This window comes from Pezoporus occidentalis, unplaced genomic scaffold (genome assembly GCF_034315485.1).
Source record: "Pezoporus occidentalis ecotype Australia unplaced genomic scaffold, CSIRO_AGI_Poc_V1 ctg17, whole genome shotgun sequence".
In the NCBI taxonomy this organism is placed as follows: Eukaryota; Metazoa; Chordata; class Aves; order Psittaciformes; family Psittacidae; genus Pezoporus; species Pezoporus occidentalis.
Window position 1 is genome coordinate 3,034,756 of NW_026913531.1, and position 20,465 is coordinate 3,055,220.

The window sequence follows — 20,465 nt, forward strand, 5'->3', positions numbered from 1 at the left end:
CACTTCTGTTTTCTCTGGGGAAGTGCTCCTATCTTAACTGCCACTGTAAGAGGATTTTAGATATGTCTCTGCTCAAGTTCCCTCAGAAGTCCAACCTAGAAGCTGTACTTGAAAAGTATTAAAAACATGTGCTGACAGAGTTTATCATTGATCGTAGCACCCGTAACCACTTTCCCTGATCTGAAGTGATGAATTTGTTGCCATTTATATAATAATGTCATTCACAAGGACCTCTCCTTATCCCTGTCCCTGCTCTTGGGACTGATTCAAACATTCCCACAATCTGTTTCTGTGAGAAGGAATAGACCATTAAGGAAACAACAGTAAAAGTGGGGGACAGGAGGAGAGGAAGGCATAATTGAATGGGCTGAGGAACTTAGAAGCCGTGACTGATGAGAGTAACACTTCCTGTTGTGAACAGGATGAGTATCATCAGCTAAGTATCATGATTTTGAAAATGATTAGGAAAGCCAAGAGCTCAGGAATAAGAGATACATCTCTCTGAGTCACTTCTTGCATGTCTTTATTGGGAAGTTAAGCTTAAAAAGAAATAATCTGTTTGGTTTGCAGTGATGATTTCCTGTTTGCACTTAGCATTGAGAGATTTAATTTTGGAAGCATATTCCTAAATGTCCATTAGTGCAGCTATAATAAACATCCTTCTGTTTATTCCTTAAGCAGCATGTTACCTAGAGCTATTCCTCTTGTTCCATATTCCACGCTTTCTCATGTCAATCAAATTATCAGTAACAATAATCACAAATCCCATTAGGAACTAATTGTACATATGCAACTTCAAGCTAGTTTACCTCTTTGCTAATGTTATCTCCAATTTTTTTAACTGCAGTCAATCCTGCTTGCTTCTAGCTCTGTAATTTTGGTTACACATCTTTACAAACTATTAAGACCTAGAACTCATCCGCATGATACTCTGCTGCTTCAGAAATAAGAAAGCCCTGTAAAATGGAGTAACCTTCTCTTTGGTCTTTTATGACTGTAAAAAAGTGGGACAAAATTCTGATTGATTTATAAACACCTGAAAAAAACATAATTAATGTAGAAAGTGCTGAAACATCCTTAGTCAAAGTGATGTCACTGGATAAGTCATTTCAAAGTGGCTTAAGGTATCTCTAAAGGAGAGAAAAAAGACGGGAGGATAACTGAAACTGAAGATGCTTCCTTGCCACTAGTTCTTCCCAATTGCCTATGGCCAGTAGAAATGTTCTCTGAAGCAAAATGTTTCGGGTTGTTGATATTATACAGGCATCTTTGTATCCTACAAATCAGTAGACATCTTCCTTTTGCTTTTTGCTTAAAGTAAGTTACTTCATTGTTCATGCCTTTCATAGCCACAGGATTCCATATAAAGTAGGGATAGCTTGTCTAGTTTTCTTTCATGTGCGTTCATGCCTTCCTTCATCCATAAGTATGCTTGCGCATGTTGGGAGTGACTGTGAGTTGCTGTTTTTTGTAAGGTTGTCTTTTATGTCATTTTAGCGTAATAAGTTTGTAATGTTTTTCTGCCTTTTCTTTTGGAAAAAAAAAAAAAGAAAAAAGTAATTTTTGCCTCATTGGGTATCTTCTGCAAAATCAATTTAACACTAATATCTTTTATTGTGCAGAGCTGGTTATTTGCCTCAGAACATCCCTTTGGAGATTATAAGATACTTTTCAGAGGAGAAGGATTTTCTGCCTTGGCATGCTGCCAGCCGAGCTCTTTATCCTCTAGATAAATTGCTGGACCGAGCAGAAAATTACAACATCTTCAATGTAAGAGATACAACCTTCCTTCCATCTGTCCTTCTGTCCATCCTTGCTTCCTTCCTTCCATCCTTACTTCCTTCTTTCCATCAGTCCTTCCGTCCTTGTTCGTTCCTTCTGTCTGTACTTCCATCAGTCCTTCCATCCATCCTTCCTTCCTTCTGTCCTTCATTTGTTCCATCCATCCTTCTTGTCCTTCCTTCCTTCTATCCTTTTTCTTTCTCTTACTCCACCTCCTTTCATTGCCAGGAGTTAAGCTATTCCCAGTCATATACTGTAAATGACCTAGGGATATTAGCTTTCTTCTTAATTATTCTTTATTTAAACATAGCAGTTGTCAAGCTTTGGTTCATTTGCATTTGAATAGTGATAACTGTTGTTTGAGGCATATATGATTAGCAGAAGGAAAGGCAATTATCTATCCTATAAAATATTATGTCAAGAAAAGTATTTCACTTAAAAGAGCCAAAGTAATCTGTTTCCAGATTTTCTCTTTTGAGGAGACCCACAGCGATATTTAGGTTGATGCCCAAGCTCAGCAAGGAAACTAAACGCAAACACAACTGAACAGGATGCATGCAACTGAAGTGAAGATTTGTAGTCATTATTTCATCCAAAAAGCCGTGGTGAATTCAATGCAGTTACCTTAATTAACAAGGATTAGATCTCCATTGAATCAAAAGCCCATTCATAATTGGGTCCGAAGGGACCAGTAACAGCTAGCAGTACATAATTAAGATAGACATGACAAACATTTTAACATTTTACCTGAAACTACACTGAAGCATGTTTTATGAAGTTCACAGGACTTGATTGCAGCCAGTGACACTTAATGAACTCTTGGGCTTTTAATTCATTAGGAATTTTATGTAAGCTATGTATTTTCAAAGGCCAACATACTGTAATTTTATGTAATTTTGTAAAGCCTTCAAATGGAGAAACTCCCTAAAGCCTGAAATGCTTAAAGGTGCTTTTTGCTTAAACATGGGTTTGCTTGTGAGTCTGTGTACGCACAGACACACATGCTCAAACAACAGGAAGCAAGAGGTGGCTGCATGTATGTATATGCATATAGAAGTACATACAAGTATATATATACATACACACACATACATAGAGCTACCTGCTGACATGGAAAAGAAATTTTATAGGACAAATACTACAGATTAATAAAGACACATTGAAATTCTTTATGAACCTCCAGTGTAAGCCTACATGCAAACCAGAGCCTTAATATAAAATGATGTTGAAATAATTTGCATGTTTAGTCTGTTGTTAGCTGTACAGAAAAATTCTTACGAGCCTGCCATTGCTGTATCACTTTTAAACATGGCTGTCTAAAGAAAACACAGTTTTAATAAATAAAACCAGTAAAATTCATGGCTGTGTTGTGTTTTATCACTACTGATGAGAGCTTTGCAAGCAAAGGTGATAGCAGAGGAAATAAAAAGTCTTATTAGTCACAGAATAACGTATCTAGTAGAGAAAGCTGCACTATGAATTTACTTTTGTGTTGACATCATATATACATGCACATGCACCTACAGTAATAAAATATATGCTGTCCTACGTGGGTCTTCATATCTCAGATATCTTTTTCCAGTCAGCAAACTGAATACAATAACTTTTTTCTTCAGAACTTCTCAGAATATGTAAATATGTCTCCTGTGTAAAAACTAAAAGTAACTAAAACAAATCTTGGGCATTTTTTTTTTTTTTTGTTCTTTAAGCATACCAAAACCCTTAACTTAAGGCATAGTGTCATTAAATGTACAAAGCTACTTTGCAGCCACATTGTTCTGTATTCTGAAGCTAATTGAATGTAGTTCTGCAGTGTTTTTGCTATGGCTATTGAACCAATATTCTTTAAAAAGTGTACATGCGCATTGTAGTTGAGATTGGCTATAGAGTAGAAATTAAGCTATTGACACTCTTGCAAATTTTCAGTTGTGTATTGTGAGTTCAAAATAGCATGTAATAAACTTTTAAATTGATGAGGTTTGTAACAATAAATTGTCTTATACTAGGCATCTAATCAAATAGCTGTTCTACAGATTACTTCTCACTATAGCAATGAAAGGATTACAGGCAGACATTGCTTTGCTAAATGCAAATGAAAATCTTTGGAAAATCAGACATTGAGGTTGACAAAAAAAAGAAAACCAACCAAAACCTCAATAGTCAGTAGTACCTCAATTTCAAATAAGGAATAAAATTATCATCAAATATGTTTTTCTTTCTTCCCTCAGGAGTATATATTAAGACAAGTTGCATCAATGTATCTCAAGCTCGGATGGCCAACGAATAATTTAAACAAATCGCTTGTTCAAGCATCATACCAACATGAGTACTGTTATATTTCTCTTTTTATTGTGGTTTTTTTTTTTTATATATTTTTGTGAGATGTAGTAATAATGCGCTTTCTTAAATTTTGGTATCATCTTCAGCATGTCATACTTTCTTAGCTCTATTGTCCTTCTGTTTTTCCTTTCTGGGTTAGAGGGAGAGCAGCAACATGCTGTGAGATGAATTCCTCTTTCTTTAGTTTGGAGAACATGATTTCCTAAGCCTTAATTTAATATCTGGCTGAACTGGATATTTAAGGACTTGGATTTGTGACCACGGAGGTCAGAAAGAATGCATAAGTGTAAATGGGGATTGGTTTTGGTTCACAACCTTTCTTTAGTTGTTGCAGCGGCTGTAGGCATTAAATCGACGCTAAAATTTGTGTAGCTGGATTATCTCTGATATGTTGCCCAACTATCAGTTGCTGCCATTGTTACAAAAATTACTTTTTGTAAACAAACACATTCATTAATGCAGCCTTGTGGCTTTCTTTAATTTGGACAGAGAGTTGCGTCGAGAAGTCATCATGTTGGCCTGTAGCTTCGGTAACAAACACTGTCACCAGCAGGCTGCAACTTTAATCTCGGATTGGATTTCTAGCAATAGGAACCGGTAAGTGGAACTGAAATGTGTATGTCCTGTTTCTCCTACTCAGAGGCAATACAGCTGGCGTGCTTCCTTTCCTGCCTGCTCCCATCTGCAGTGCCCTGTTCTGCAGAGTGGTATGGAAGGAAGCAGAGGTCGCTGGCTGCTATTTAAAAATGTCTGTGGGGCTTCAGAATGAATTATTTGAATTTGCATATGTGAGTGGGGCACCCATGTAGCCTCTGCCCACTCCTGTTAAATTGCTGTCAGATGATTATATGCTAGAAGGCAAGAAGATGAGTTTTAAGGAGGGGTTTAAAGGAAAAAAAATGAATGAACAGCGTATTGGCAGACAACCATGGAGCCTGTGTCAGGGCAAAAGAGCAGAAGGGGACAAGTGATAAAGGAACTGAGAGAAGTTAGAGGAAGAACAATTGAGAAGAAAGAAAAGAAACAAAATGATGTATTTGAGGGAAATGATACGAAGTATTTAAGGGTGAAGACTTGGAAATCAACGTGATTCAGGAACACATGGAAAAGCTAATGTAAGTTTTCAGAGACAGGATAATATGACAACTGATATGTTGAGCATTAGCAGCAGTGTAGTGGTTTGACAGCAAATACCTAAGTTTGTCTATTCAGACACAGGTTTATTCAGCTGAGGCAAGGGGATGTGGGCCATGGATGGCATATAAAGTTTATATTTTAAAGGCAAGCATCTAAGAAATGTTAAATTACTGAAAATACAAATATTTAAGTGAGTAGTGATCTATGGACAATAAGGGTGTAGGTTAAGCCCTATTGGTTATGACTTCTTGAGAAAGAATGATGGATTTTCTGATATGTGGAATGTGGGTGTAGAAGTATTTGCATAAGTACATGACATGATACTGTGGTTTGAAGGAAAATATTTTACTTTGATGTAACAAAGAGAAAGAGAAGAGAAAAAGTCTTACAATTTTAGTCCGAATCTTGTATTAGCTCTAAAAACATGTAGGATTTTTTGAAGACATGTTAGGCCAATTTAATTGTTTGCAATTAAAGTGTGTCTGTCTGTCTTTGGAATGTTTGAAAATCCTTTATGGGCATACCCAGTTACATAAGTACCTGAGTGTCTTTTAAAACCAGCCATGAACTTGCCATGAACGGAAGTTGCATTTCGATCTGAATTTGAAACTTCTGAAAAAATTATCTTGAAACTATGAATATGCACCTTTAAAGATATGTGTGAGCAGGAGGGTTTTCTTGCGTAAGATGATACCAGTTGTATTTATTATGAAATATATACCCTGGGGTTTTATATGAACTCATAATCATCAGCAACAATCACTATGAAACTATTCAATGAGGAGATAAAAGAGAAAGAATCATTGCAAACAATATGCAAAAGTAATTTACTTAGATATTCATTTGCAAAATTAGTTAATCAAACCTAGCACCATCTATTAGCATGCACAGCAGTAGATTATTCAGTGTTAAAAAGCTGACATCCTGCAAAGCTTTCTCCTACTCTGTGTCTTCATCCTTGCAAACAGGATTGAAGAAGGAAGCATCACAGGGGGGAAAAAAATAAAGCTTATTGCTTTACTAACAATAACAAGAGAGGAATAAATTTAAGGAGCCATCTGAAGATTCATCTTAGCCTTTCTATGAGGCTATTCTTGGGAGCACAAGATTGTGGTTGCCAGCATATGACGAATATTATGATAAAAGCATCACAGCAGGGCAGAAGAAGAGAACAGGTGCGAAGTTAAAGCAGTACGTTTCTCCAAAGGAACTGTACAGTTTTGAAAACTAGCTGCAGTAAATAATGTAATTATAGAATACAGATTGACAGGCAGCCGATAAATAGGGGTACAACTTACAAAGAAGGTGAAGATGTGTTTTTATTTATTTATTAAGATTATTTATTCAACTGCCCACCCCAGAATTTACCAGTTGCTATTCTCAGAGCAGTCTGACAAACTGAATGTAGCTAACGTATGAGCTGACTCATTTTCTATCTACTTAAATTCAAACAATATTGCAAATGCTACTAGTAGTAGCAGCTTGGTAGGCATAAAATCAGCTTATTTTTTGCAGTAACAACATTTGTAGGGGTTTGTCAATATTCTCTCAAGAACGTTCAGATCCCTGCTGCATCAGAGGTGCCTCGTATCACCTTTGCTCAGTTCAAACCAACTCAGACCAAAACCTGAAAATAAAGCAGGGGCTGTTTTACCTGCTTTTCCACCAGGAAAATTATGGTGACTCTGTAATCAGGATTCAATTAACATGGTGTTTGAGTCATGCTTCTGCCTCTTTTAGCACTTCAGAGACAATAGCTATTTTAAGTGCAAAAGGCAAGCAGATAAGTACAAGATACATGCAGAGAGCACATCCAACAGGTGCCATTTTGTATTCTTTCTCATCAGTCAAGTGTTTTGCTCAGATTGATGCCTTTAACAGCTATCTATGAATTTGCTGCAGCCACCTCAGAATCTGTAGGAATCCCTCAAAGCTTGCTTTTTTAAAAAGAAAGGGAAACTCATGCTGCCCATCTTTTTCCAAACTTCTCTGACAACTGGTGAGGAAAGCTGGTGACAGGTACAGAAACTATATATATCCTTGCCTGTTCCACTCCTTATCAGCAATGAATAAGGTTGTATCTGCTGAAAACTGCTCTATAAGTTCTTGTAGATAGATGTCTTTTCCTCTTCTGAAACAGAACACAGACATTGTCTCATGCTTTGCAGAAAGCCTAGTCTTGGTGTTTTCCATAGCAGAGCAAGAAAACAGGGCTCCAGAAAGCCCAGAGATATTTTTTATATACAAGTATAATTTGAGTTTGACTACAAGAGTAAAAATAAAGGATAATTTTCAACCTTTCCACCCATCCTGTCACAAAAACCTTACTCTGGAAGATGGTGTGTTTCGTATGAGTTAATTCACAAGCAGTGCATGATAAGAGGAACACAATTTCTTCAAAGCAGTAGAGGCTATGGAAATAGGCTTCTGTCCCAAGATTCTAATCAATACAAACTTAGGGTAGTATTAAATTAATATGTGGTATTGAACATCACATAAATGCACAGACATTAAATCATGCAAAGAAGGTTTTGATTCCCTGGCAGTTACTGCAGTTAAAGTTTGAATAAGCATTAGAGAGAATGTGCAAGTAATAATACTGTAGGAATGCTAAAATTCATAACTTTTTAGCCACATTTTTAATCTGTGGCTTTTTAGAAGTTATTTTGAAATGTTCTTCCTGTTTTACTTGTAGCATTTAATTATGGATAAAGTGTTGGGTAATAAACAAATACAGTGATATCTAACTGTTTTACCAGCATATGCCTACAGTTGCTGTGCTTTTTAGTAATTATATTTAATCTGGTAGGTCCGGAAATTAATTACCATCTACTTTTCTCGGTAGGGGATTGAAATAATCATAATAATCAGTTACTGTTTGTACTTTGTAATTACATGTTCTTTACTGTGAAAATAATTTGCCACCGTTCTAGTAAAATAATGGTCATTTATAGCACAAAGTCAGAGGTCCTGTTTGTGTTTCCAGCAGTATTTGTAAAAAGCCATTAGATTTTAAAATGTAGGACTTCAGATTTTCTTATGGAATTATTAAAAAGAAAACCTATACATGTGATGTGCAGCGTTAGCCTTCACACATGAAATGCAGGTCATCTGAGAGGCTCGAAAGTGTTAATTTCTCAAGTGACTTTGGTGTTGCAGTGCTTCATTTTTCAGATGCCTGGCTCACAGGGCAGAATCAAATGCTTGGAGTTATACTTCTCACAAGGGGATTTGGGAACTTCTTAATGAGTTGGTGGTAACTGCCATGCTGAGTGAAGTGCCTCTTACCAAGAAACTGTGTGAAGCGAGAGTGGGCCCTCTTAGTGTCTAGCACTACAGGCAGAAAGATACCTATATCAAATGAATATGTAAATGGTGATCATAGGGATCCTTGCAAAAGATGCCTTTCAAAAGTGTCACTAAAGCAGGAAAAGGTCTGCTCCTTTTCTTTTCAAATACAGCTGGTGGAGAAGCTGTTCCTCAACCTTCTTTTGAGCAGTAATTCTGAGGCTGTGGTAGAACTTCAGTTTAGTACCTCAGCCCTGCATCTGCCATATGTAGAATACCACCCTGATGACTAATCTGTGAGGTGTTCAGGACAGTATTAAGGCACTGCAACATACTTTCCTCCTCTAGTTGAAGTTCAGCCACTGGAATTTCCTTCCTTATCAGGAGAAATAATACAGTTCTCCAACCTGAAGGTGAGAGCACTCATATCAGGGAGGGAGGCTTGAGTGCCTAAAATATCATGATTACTTTTTGCATGCGAAGGGCTTTAGGTGGTACTGCTCGCTACCTCTTTTGCAGGGCAAAACATAATGCTAAAACAGGCAACATAATTCTGAAAAGTTATAGCTAAATAACTCTAGATGTTTGGCTTTACAAGGAGCAAACCAAACATAGCACGCATAGAAGAGGCCATAAAGGAGACATCTGGTTGGACTGGTCTGAGTATTGACATCATATTTTAATCCTTTCAGTTGTTAAAACGGAAGTGATTACTTCTTTCAGCTGAAAACATGAGATTAGACTTCAATGCATGTATTATGGTTTTTTTAATAACTGAATTTAAGTAATTTTCTTCTTTTAAAATGGTTGATGGCTCCAGAACGTTTTGCTTGGTAATCTGCATTCACTTATGACTTGTTAGTTGATATGAATGCGAACATTTTTACTCTGTTGAGATGTATGCTATTCCTGTGTTGGAGCAATGGAAATCCTTGAAACTTCTATGATAATGTTCAGAAGAATGCACACCTAGTAGAAAACATATAAGCATGTTGAAATTTCCCATGTAGTTTGAGAATGTAAGGTTACTGGGATTCAGTCAACAGCGGAATGCTGTACAAGGGAAGCTACTGTTGGCTGAAAATTAAGATGTTTGCTTCTACCTTCATTTAACTGAGCTCATCCCTGTGAAGCTCTTTCATGTGTGAAGAAATACATTATTCACACTCCTTAGATGTAACAGCATTGTGGTTCAGCCTAAAAAATTAACAAAATTGTCATACAATGCCTGCCTGAGCTTGAGAATCAGCCTTGTTAACCCCTTTAACCTTCAATGCATATCTATTCTGAAAGAAAAACATGTTTCTGAGAGGATTAGCATTTTCATACTTTCTGCCTTGGATACACTGAGTAAGCATGTATTTCAGAGGCTGAGAAAGAATATGTGGAGAGCTGCAATCTGGAAACTCCTGACAGGAGATGTCATAACAATGGGTAACATAAGCATGTCTTTGCAAACCTCTCTCTGAGTGCAGGCATAATTTTCTTCCAGCTACTGTTACCATCCATCAGCTACAGGTTGCCACATACACATTTGTGCTGGCAAAGTGGACTGTGGATATATGCTTGCTTCAGGCAAAGTTAGAGAGGATGGTGGGAACACGAGAACATGTGAAAGAACTGCTTTGATCTGAGACAGCTGATTTTGCCTTCAGCAGAAAAAGGAGTGTTGTGGTGATGCTATTCTTTTTCAGCAGTGAGCAGTGGGAGATGATAATATTGCATCAGATGCATTTATGTGCTGATGTTTCTTTAAGATGTTAACTGGATCATTTGGAAGCCCCATAGTCACTTCAGCTTGCTCTTATTTTTTTCTTCTTCTGAAATGTAGCCATTACTATTTATTGGTTGCTTTTAAATGGAAACTAATTAAATAATTGCCTAAATACCCCTTGAAAACTTTGAATCATAGAATCAGCTTGATTTGGAAAAGACCTTTAAGATCATCAAGTCCAACCATTACCCCAGGACTGCCAAGTCCACCACTAAACCTCTAACTACGTTTACTAAGTTAGAGAGCCTCATCTACATGGTTTTTGAGCACTTCCAGGGATGGTGATGCCACCACTTCTCAGGGAAGCTTTTCCTGATGCCTAGCTATCCTTTGGTGAAGAAATTTTTCCTAATATCCAATCTAAACCTCCCTTGGAACAGCTTGAGGCCCTTACCTCTGGCCGCATTACTTGCTACTTAGAAGAGAAACGCACAGTAAATGCATTTGATTGATCTGGGTTTCATATCACTTTGGGATGATTTTTAGTTTGATGCAGTTTTACTATTTTTACTGTTATTCTTCTTTCACAAGCACTCTGATAAGTTTTGTTTACTTGGAATACTGCCTTGCAGATATCATCAATTGAAAAAATAAAAATCCAATATTCTAGTACATCAAATGTGTAGAGAGAGGGTTGCATTCTGGTGTCTGCAAATTTGGTGTCTCTTGTCCTTGCAGTTGTTATGCTGACCTTATGGTTGATAACATCTGCTAACCTTTGATCAACAGATCTAAGCTCACTATGCTATTTGATAAGTAGAGCTAATGTTCAATACTTCTAATTTTTTTTTCTTTCTTTTTTTTTTTTTTTTTACAGTTGTGGGTCTACATTCAGTCTACATGTTCTAACACAACAGATAGGAAAACATGGGGTTTCTTTTTTTGCTGTTATTTCTCTTTTTTCAAGGAAAACAGTGCTAAGATGAGTAGATAATATTTGCAGTGGGATTCAACCTGCTGCACTGAATTAGACAGAAGTCAGCATCCATCCTGTGGCCCATGAGTTAATGAAGTTTTCATTTGTCTGTCTGTAAATGAGGAGGAGTACAGACTGCCAGATGATCATTAATGCAAATCCAGATATTTTGAATATGTTCTGGTCTCTAATCATCCAGATTGTTCTGAGAAGTCTTGGGGTGCTGAGGTTGGACCAGAGATCTCTTCAAAGGGAATATGCAGTGAATTTTCCTGTTCAGTCTGTGGTTTCAAGTCAGAACACATCTGTGTGCTGTTTTGCACTACAGATAAGCCACTTTGGGTTCAGGATATTGGATTATTGCATTCCAGTACTCAGTTACCTCATTTACTCTTTTTAAGAGCATTACTGTGGATATAGGCTTTTCCAGTGACTTCTGATTGACATTTCAAAGACTTTGTCACATAGCTGTGACTGTTAGGAACACTAGTTAATTCTTTATCAGTCTTAAGAAAGGTGCAAGTAATGAAGTAAGATGAATTTTATCACATAATTTGGACAAAGACAGTGATAAACAGCAAGCCTATCTTGAGAGTACTAAATCTTCATACTTGTTTGTGCAGAATTTGTATTTCCTCTGCAAGAAACAATGGATTCAGGTCCATCCACCTGCCTAAATTGGCAGCATACTTACTTGGATGGACCTTTAATTACTCTATGGAAATGCCACCAGAAAAATAAATTGCACTGCAGGAGTGTAAAGGATACTGTAACACATCCAGAAACTAAACTATCCATAGATCTGAGGGAGTGGTAAATAAATTACCAGTCATTAATTGAGATCATTTCAATGAAGTCTGGCTTAGGTGATAGAAAATCAAATGTTTTTCCAAACAAAGCATTTTTTCTTTTTCCTCCTTTATTTCTTTCTCCAATGACTCAAGATACATAATCTTGTTGCTTTGTTTTACCTGTGCACAGTAGTGCTACAGTCTTGAAACCACTTATACATGTACTTAAGTTTAACCACTGACATAATATTTGCGGGAATGTGGCCAAGAAGTTAATCATTTTTTTTCAGTTGCTTGGAAAAGGCAATAGCTTTTTACATGGGTTTGATGCCCACCAGCTATTTTTGGAAATCATTAGCAGCAAACATGAGAAAATGAGTTATTCTAATTTTTTTCACACATGAATGTCTGATAAATATAAAACAATCAAATGGATCCCTTCTATGTTATCGATCCCTAGAAGTTTTAATTACTGAAAAAATTCAGGCATCGCTTTTCATGCATTTTGAAATGTTACTGGAGCTTTGCCAGCGAATGCCAGCCAATGTTGCTGAAGTGAATTAACTAATTAATAGGTTGTTACAACATTTGAGTAGAATCTTGCACTCAAGTCAATAAAACTGTTTAAGAAGGTAGAAAACACTGTTGAATGCATGAGTTAATCAAGGAGTTAGTGCTCTGAAAGACCATCTGGGGAGTATGTCTGAAAAGAGGCAGGATTTTGTCTTGTGAAAGATGAAACTGGGCTTTATGGGCAGCAGGTTTAGGTAGCTGACTTCTGTGTAAAATCACAATAAAATTACCCTATATCTAGTGATTATGGATTAGCAGCAATTAATCTGCAGTCCTTAAATCAGATAAATTAATCTCCAATTTTCTCATTCAGGAATGATCTCTCCACAACTTTTTAAAACAGTTGACCAGAAAGGACTGTATTTTTGTTGCAAAAACAGTGCAGAAAGGGCAAAACAAGGCATATGACTCAGAGCATTAGCAGTAGCCATCACTTGAGGATTGAGGTGTTCTCTGCCTGCCTCTGTCAGACGCATGCGATACCTGAAGCTTAGAAGCACAGGATCAGGACATGGCACCTGTGCATAGCCTGACACCCTGAAAAGCCACATCCTCCATCAGCATCCCTTGAACTCAGTGTGTGACAGGCACCTGTATGTCAAGCCCATCATAGTTCTGTGCCTTGATTTTCAAAGGGAAATTCTGCCTTTTCTCTTCAGACTGGGTGCTATGGCAGAAGATCCTCTTTTCCTCTGTGTGCACACTGGTGCCAGCAGCATGGCTTCTGGAATTTGGAAAAGAAAATGGGGGTATAAGCTTTGGGACTGATGTCTTAAGAAAATAAACTTTGTGTGATGCTGTTCCTTATAACAGAATCTGTTACATATTTGCTAACAAAGTACCAATACTTCATTGTTACTACTTATCTGAGTCTTGTAACCTGTTAAACAAGACTATAAATATACTCATCAAGAAATAGGCTGAAGTTAAATGTTAAATAGTTACAAAAATAAAGAAAAATGTTTCTGATTAATTTTCTTTGTCAAATAGTAGCCTGAATGGTATTGAAATTTGTTACTTAATCAAAGAACTGTCTAAACTGTGTGCAATCATGTTTTAAAAAATTAGAACACAATTTGCCCAGAAGATAAATAATTATGGTCCAATTTTATAACTGTATCTTCAATTGTTAGAACATACTTTAAATAGGAGCAAGTATGTAGCAATTAATTATATCTTAGAAGATTATTCTTAGCTCATTGTAGAGCTTTATTATTCACTCTTGAAAAAAAAATCTCCGTAAAGGCACAGCACGATTTTAATTAATTTTTTCTGACTGTTTAATTTTTAACTTTTTCCCAAAGTGTTTAATTTTTAAACATGAGCTCTGCTAGCTACATATTTCATTCTTACCGTCATATCTCTTAAGCAAGAAAAATAAAGTTAAATAAATTGGATCAGTATTCAAATAAAAGCCATTTAAAGTTACGCTTTCAAAAGTTAATCTTTATTTTTATTCTTCTGAAGTATCCATCAATCATATTAGCTCTTTAAAAATGAGAGCAGCCTAGAAAGCCCAGATGAAGCTTAATATAACAAGGGGATACGTTCTGCAGTGTTATTAGGTGTTATGGCTTACTACCTAAGACATACTAAAACAGTGGTAATTTTATTCACTTGATTCAGTTAATACATGGGACAAACATTTGACATGTTGATGTACTGCCTTGGAACTGCAGTTTTAGAAAAACATTTTCCATGAAGCTATAAAATTAAAAAATCTGTAGACTGGGGAGATTTCACATGTTTAGATAACAATGAAATACTGGCCCGTAATCATTGGAGAAAAGGGAAAGCAAAAAAATCCCCATAAATGGAGAAAATTCAATTAGAGAGCTCTCTGTTGAGGCAGTAGTTAAAAAAGAAGTTACTTTTGAGGTATTTGCATTTTCATAAAGAATTTTCATTTCCACAAGAAGAACCCTGCTCTTTACAGTCCTGATTATAGGCCTCTCACAGGAGTAATTTGTAGCTTTTCGCAGCTGTAAGTTTTGTAGTTTCTGAATATACGTCTTTTTCATCAGTGTTGTTTTGATGTCTTAGTTTGTAGATGATTTTTTTTCACATTGTCCTAATGACTTAGCTGATAGATAGAGACCTTCCCTGGAGCAATTGGTTGAATGACATTGAGTAGATCTGTTGACACTGCAAGTATATTATTACCTATGGGAATGGGCTCAGTGCTATCATATGTCTTAACTCCTCCTTCCTTCCCAGAGCATTCAAATGATCCTGTGCTTAGTGACTGCACTACTGCTAAAATCACTACCGTTTGCACTTAGAACATAAAAAGGTGAGAATGGGCTGGGAAAGCTTGTTGAATTGAGATGTTTTACTGTAAATTTCCAAGACTGTAAACCTCACAAGTGAGGAATGATGACCTTTCTGGGGTTAGACATCCTCTTCTAGGTACCTCTGCTGCTGACTCTACTAGCCAAACACAAAGTGGCAGTCCTTCCATCTGAAGTAATGGGACAATCGACCAAAAAACATAATTACCTTTTCCAGGTGACTTATAGTTCCCTAAAGTATCTATTGGCTGGATCACCATTCTTGCAGTAAACCAATGTTGTGGTTTAAACCTAGCCAGACAGCTTGTTCACTCACTCCCAGTGAGTGGTGCTGGGCTGGAAGCAATCGAGGCCTCCCCCCCCCGCTCCGGGGGCTCTCCCCTTCCCCGCTCCTGGAGGGATGGGGAGGAGGATCGAACGGAGGCAACTCCCATGGTTTGAGACAAGAACAGTCCAGCAACCAATGTACAACACAAATCACCACCGCTACCACCAGCGACAACAATGATAAGAGAAAATAACAAGGGAAGAGAATAAGATGCCACCTGCCAAAAAACGAGTCTGACCCAGAAGACCCCGTGTCCTTCCGGGTAACTCCCAGTTACCCCCCACCCCGGGCATGATGTGCTGTGGTATGGAATACCTCTTTGGCTAGCCTGGGTCAGGTGCCCCGTCTCTGCTTCCTCACGGCTTCCCCTCCTCCCTAGCAGAGCATGAGCCTCACAAAGTCCTTGGTCAGGGTAAACATCACTTAGCAACAGCTGAAAACATCGGTATCACCAGCACTGTTCCCAGGCTGGAAGTCAAAACACAGCACTGCATCAGCTACCAGGAAGGAGAAAAATTGACTGCTACTGCTGAACCCAGGACAACCAAAGATAATATTTCTGCCAGCAAAACTCAGAAGGAACTATGTGTGCTTGTAAAAAACTGATTTAGTGTTCAGGTGTCAAGATACAAAGTCCTTCCTTCATTGAAATAGGGCTTGACTGAGTTCAGTTGCCCTTCATATTCAGATATTGTACATATGATAAGACACATTTGGGGCAATGGGTTGTTTGGTCTGACCGTCAGGATAGCATCCCTTAGTCCTTTTGATTTAGCATATGCTCTTATGGCTGCTGTCAGTGTATTATATCCCAAGTTAAAAGCAAATAAAGGACATAAAGGAAGTTGTGCTTTAAGGACAAATAAGCCAGTGTATCACAAAATCAAGGCACTATGATAATGAATATCACTTTCAGCTTCTATGCAGTGTACATGTATATACACTGCATATTTATGTAATTGTAATTAATGACTGAAGTTTTGAGAGAGTTGCAGTTATTTAAAAAACTTTAAGCCTCATTCTGAGTTAATGTAAGCTAACACAAAGGCAGCAGCTAAATATCTGCTCCATTAATTTTAGTATGTCTTGATTTCTTGTGTTTAAATATGTAGTCTTAATTTTCTGTAACAGACTTAATTATATGCAGTTTCCTTTGCATGCACTTTTTGAAAGAAAGGTTAAATGGAGGAAAAGTAAACTGTTGATATTCATTAATGTTTGAAATATTGCAACAAGAGCTTAATGGTAAGCTTTCAAGTAAGAAGTACAAATTCCATTACAGTGAAATGGAAATTCAGCACCTAGCACACATGAATAATTCTGTAAATGTCACCCAAACTCACATTTTACTAATGTTAACTCAGTTTTTGGGAATCAAATCTCAGTAGTATGGAAAGGCTGGTGAAAGTGATAACTGCTTTTCTTCAGTGCCAGTGTATGTTTAAACACTGTTTCTTTTGATGGATCTGGTCAGCTCTACTGATTTTGTGGTTTCCTTGCTCTTGGCATAGCAGTCCTATAGGGACCACAGAAGCAGTTGCACAGACCATTCATAAGCCAAAACACTTTGATCCTGAGTAAATCTGAGAATTACTAATTTTTGCAGTGCCAAGCATTTTAGGTCATCTAAACACTGAGAGGAAAAAAACTAAGAAGGTAAGGGGAAGCATCAAGAGGGAGGAACTGTGCTTAGTTTGGAGATCATACCTGTGTGTCGGTGACATGTAGGGATTGCTTGAGCTGTGTGGTCATAGTTGTAGCAATGCTGATTGCTTAGCATTGCTTAGAATGGGCATGTTCTCACATTGATTTTAGAAGAAAATGGTACATATGCACATCTTATACTAGATCTGAATTCGGTTTCAAGAAGCTTTCATTTAACTGTAGTCTGAGTTTATATTACTTGACCAATAATTACAGTTCACAACCATCCTATGGCATAGCTGGTTTTGTACTGGTATTAAAGTGCTGAAAAAATTAATAGATCCTCCTATTTTCTTCACTCTTGGAAACACCATTTTAAAGTAGCATTTTCTCATCACATCCTTCCTTACTTGTATTTTACTATATGGAGATGGAACACTCTACAGCACAAGCAAGGAGGAGTTTCTATCTGGTCAGCTCCTGTTCTAAAAACAGTACTAGGGACAAGAAGAAGAGATTTGGCTTAGAGCCCAGGAACAAAGTGATAAGATCCCGTGCTAATTCGGAGAGCTTATGTTACCTGTCCTGCAGGTTATGTGGCACGTTATGTGCTGATGAACCAGATGACTATAATTTATAGTCTCTTGACAATGTGACAGTGTTATAAAAAGAATGGCAAGCATGTGTTACCCATTAGAAAGTCCATTAGGATGAGCTGGGAGATTCTGGTGACAGCAGAGATGTAAATGTAATTTTCAAAAGAGAAGAAGATTACTGTTGCACCCTAACATTGGCGTTTCATGAATGTAGTGATCCTCCTTAGATAGAGGAGAGATTTAGGGAGAGAGATTTTAAGGGGAGATTTAAGGGATAAATTCTTTACTGTGGTGGTGAGGCACTGGAACAGGTTGCCCAGAAAATTGTGGCTCCTTATCCCTGGAATTGTTCAAGGTCAGTTTGGATGGAGCCTTGGGCAACCTGATCTACTGGGAGGTGTTGGAATGGTCAGAACTAGACGGTCTTATGATCCTTTTCAACCCAAAACATTTTAAGAGTCTATGTTTTTAATATCTAGAAGATGTTTATTACCACAATGCTGTTACTAGTTTTGGTGTTGTTTTTTTTTAGAATCCCACTCAATGTGAGAGACATTGTCTACTGTACAGGAGTTTCACTGATGGATGAAGATGTATGGGAGTTCATCTGGATGAAATTTCATTCTACTACAGCAGTGTCTGAGAAGAAAATATTATTAGAAGCCTTAACATGCAGCGATGACAGGAACTTGCTCAATAGGTACAAATGTTATATATATTTCACCTATTGCTAATAATCATGTCAACATTTATGGATCATCACTTGAGCGTTGGTCTAAATGAAAGAACTTTACTTTTCAAGCACAGGGTTATTGTCTGTTTAAACTGCCTTATGTTTGTGCATTAATACATATGAAAATTGACACATATTACGTCTTTTTGCTTCCAGATATTCCTATGTTCATTGAAAATACTTGAAATCCTATTATAATTGCTGTTTTGTTTTGGTTTTTTGGTTAGCATATCCTTTATTTGAATGTTTTGACCAGTCTGATCTTACCAGTTTCATAAAAAATACACATATAAAATTCCACTCAGCTTTTTCTGAAATCCTTTTACATCAATATTTTTCTGATTTGCAAATGTGTCTGGTCTTTGAAATCATAGAAATAAACCACTGAGCTCACTTGGGTACTTAAAGAAGGCATTTAGTAATGATTTTGTGGGTTTTTTTTTGAGAGTTTTCTGATGGACTGGTTTTAGACTATGTGTTGGTGAAATTAAACAGGTTTTTTTTCCCTTGTTTCTCCCACTAGGCTTTTGAATTTGTCTCTCAACTCAGAAGTTGTCCTGGATCAGGATGCAATTGATGTAATAATCCACGTAGCTCGAAATCCACATGGAAGGGATCTTGCTTGGAAGTTTTTCAGAGAAAAATGGAAAATATTAAATGCAAGGTAAAGATAAAAAGACTAAATTTATTTGAATTTTCTTATTTTGATGTCATTCATGTAAGTATTTTATATGTATGTGTTCCTGTAAGTCCCTGAGTCTAGTCCATTGTCTTTTAATCCATAGAGATATATCTAAGTATGAAATACATACATATGGGTCATAAATGCATTTATTAATGGATTGTTGAACACATCCATATAGATATCTCTTAGCAAATCTGTATATATATCTATTACTGTATTGTGTCTGCACTTACAATAATGAATTCTATCTATATATCAAGTGCTGCAGTTCTACTTTTATGGAAGAAAAGCAGCAGATCCCAGAGGAATTTTGCTGATTTTGAGTTTGATAGGAAAAAAATCTTTGCAAGTGCATTATTTCAACTGTGGGAAAAAAAGGCCAAATACTTTTTGAAACATGTCAGTTTTCAAAAGGGTTCAAATATAGTATCATCCCCTTCCCTTCCACTCTGTGTTTCAGGAGAGTTTCAAGTAACAGAGGAGCAACAATTTGAATTAAAATAGATGAGCAGGAAGGAGACATGGTTGTTCCTTATAACTGCTTCCCTTTCTCTTTGAACAAGTGCGACATGCTCCCTACTCAGAAGCGCAAGTCAACATTTTAAAATCCTTTTTGATGAAGATTTTGATATTAATTCAGCGAATGACTGTCGTGGTCCCTTCTTTAGTTCTTTAAGGACTGAGGGTCTGAAAGATTTCACAGCACCTGATCTGATACTGACAGATTAGAAGGGACCACAACTTGGATGAGGTTCAAATTCTTAAAGGCAGGTGTCCAAGAACGCCAGGAACCTATGCCAGGCAACTCCCATGGTGTTGGCAGAAAAAGTATTGGATATTTGTTTAATTATGTGCTTGTGAGGAGACATCTAGTGTATCACAGAATATTTAAAATTGTATGTTTAAGATGCTGTACTTAAGTGGCCAAATTCTAGTGACGGATGTATAGGTACAAACTTACTATAGGTTTCACAGCATCTGAAGAGTAGTCAAGGTAACTCAGAGACTGTGCAACTTGCCTAAAGATGCAATAAGTCATTCATGCTCTTTTGGATAATACTTTATTATATAGTGGGATTTTAGAAGTTCAGCTGGCAAAATAGGTTTGAGCTGGAATTGGTTTTGGAAGTTTATATTGTAGGAGTATACTATTGAATCAATTTCCAAAAAGCTTTAAGAGTGCTGGAAAGTTTAAAAATTAAGAATCTTCTCCTCATATGATTATTCCAGGCACTAGACTTTCACACAGAAAGTGGATGGCAGACCCATTGCTATTATGCAACCCAGTGCAGTTATTTATGCACTGAATAGAAAATAATTTTTCAGGTTCCTCCAAGGATTTATGCTGAGCTTAGACATAAATCTGTCAAAATCTACAAACACATGTCTTTTCTTAGCAAGTACATTCATCTGACAACCTAGCCAACACCTGTGATTTTAGATGTGGTCAAGATTAAGCAGTGTAGACAAATGGACAAGATTTAGAAAACTATGCCACATGTCATTTTTTTTTGTGATTTAATTTTAAATAGCTTAACTTCACCTAAAATTTTAATTTAATTTATCTCACTTGTTTGGAATGCATCA

At 36.9% G+C, this 20,465-nt stretch overlaps 1 protein-coding gene across 2 annotated transcripts in view; it reads left to right on the forward strand.

Annotated features, from left to right (window-relative positions):
• The window catches only part of TRHDE (thyrotropin releasing hormone degrading enzyme), a 702,876-nt gene that overhangs the window by 187,110 nt on the left and 495,301 nt on the right, over window positions 1–20,465 (forward strand). For both annotated transcript variants that reach the window (XR_009963855.1, XM_062613752.1), the window contains exons 13-17: window positions 1,623–1,770; window positions 4,011–4,108; window positions 4,612–4,719; window positions 17,993–18,160; window positions 18,717–18,857. Coding sequence is in view for 1 of the 2 variants with exons in the window: in XM_062613752.1 (XP_062469736.1) it covers window positions 1,623–1,770; window positions 4,011–4,108; window positions 4,612–4,719; window positions 17,993–18,160; window positions 18,717–18,857 (663 nt within the window). In the remaining variant the exon portion in view is untranslated. The remainder of the gene's footprint in view (window positions 1–1,622; window positions 1,771–4,010; window positions 4,109–4,611; window positions 4,720–17,992; window positions 18,161–18,716; window positions 18,858–20,465) is intronic.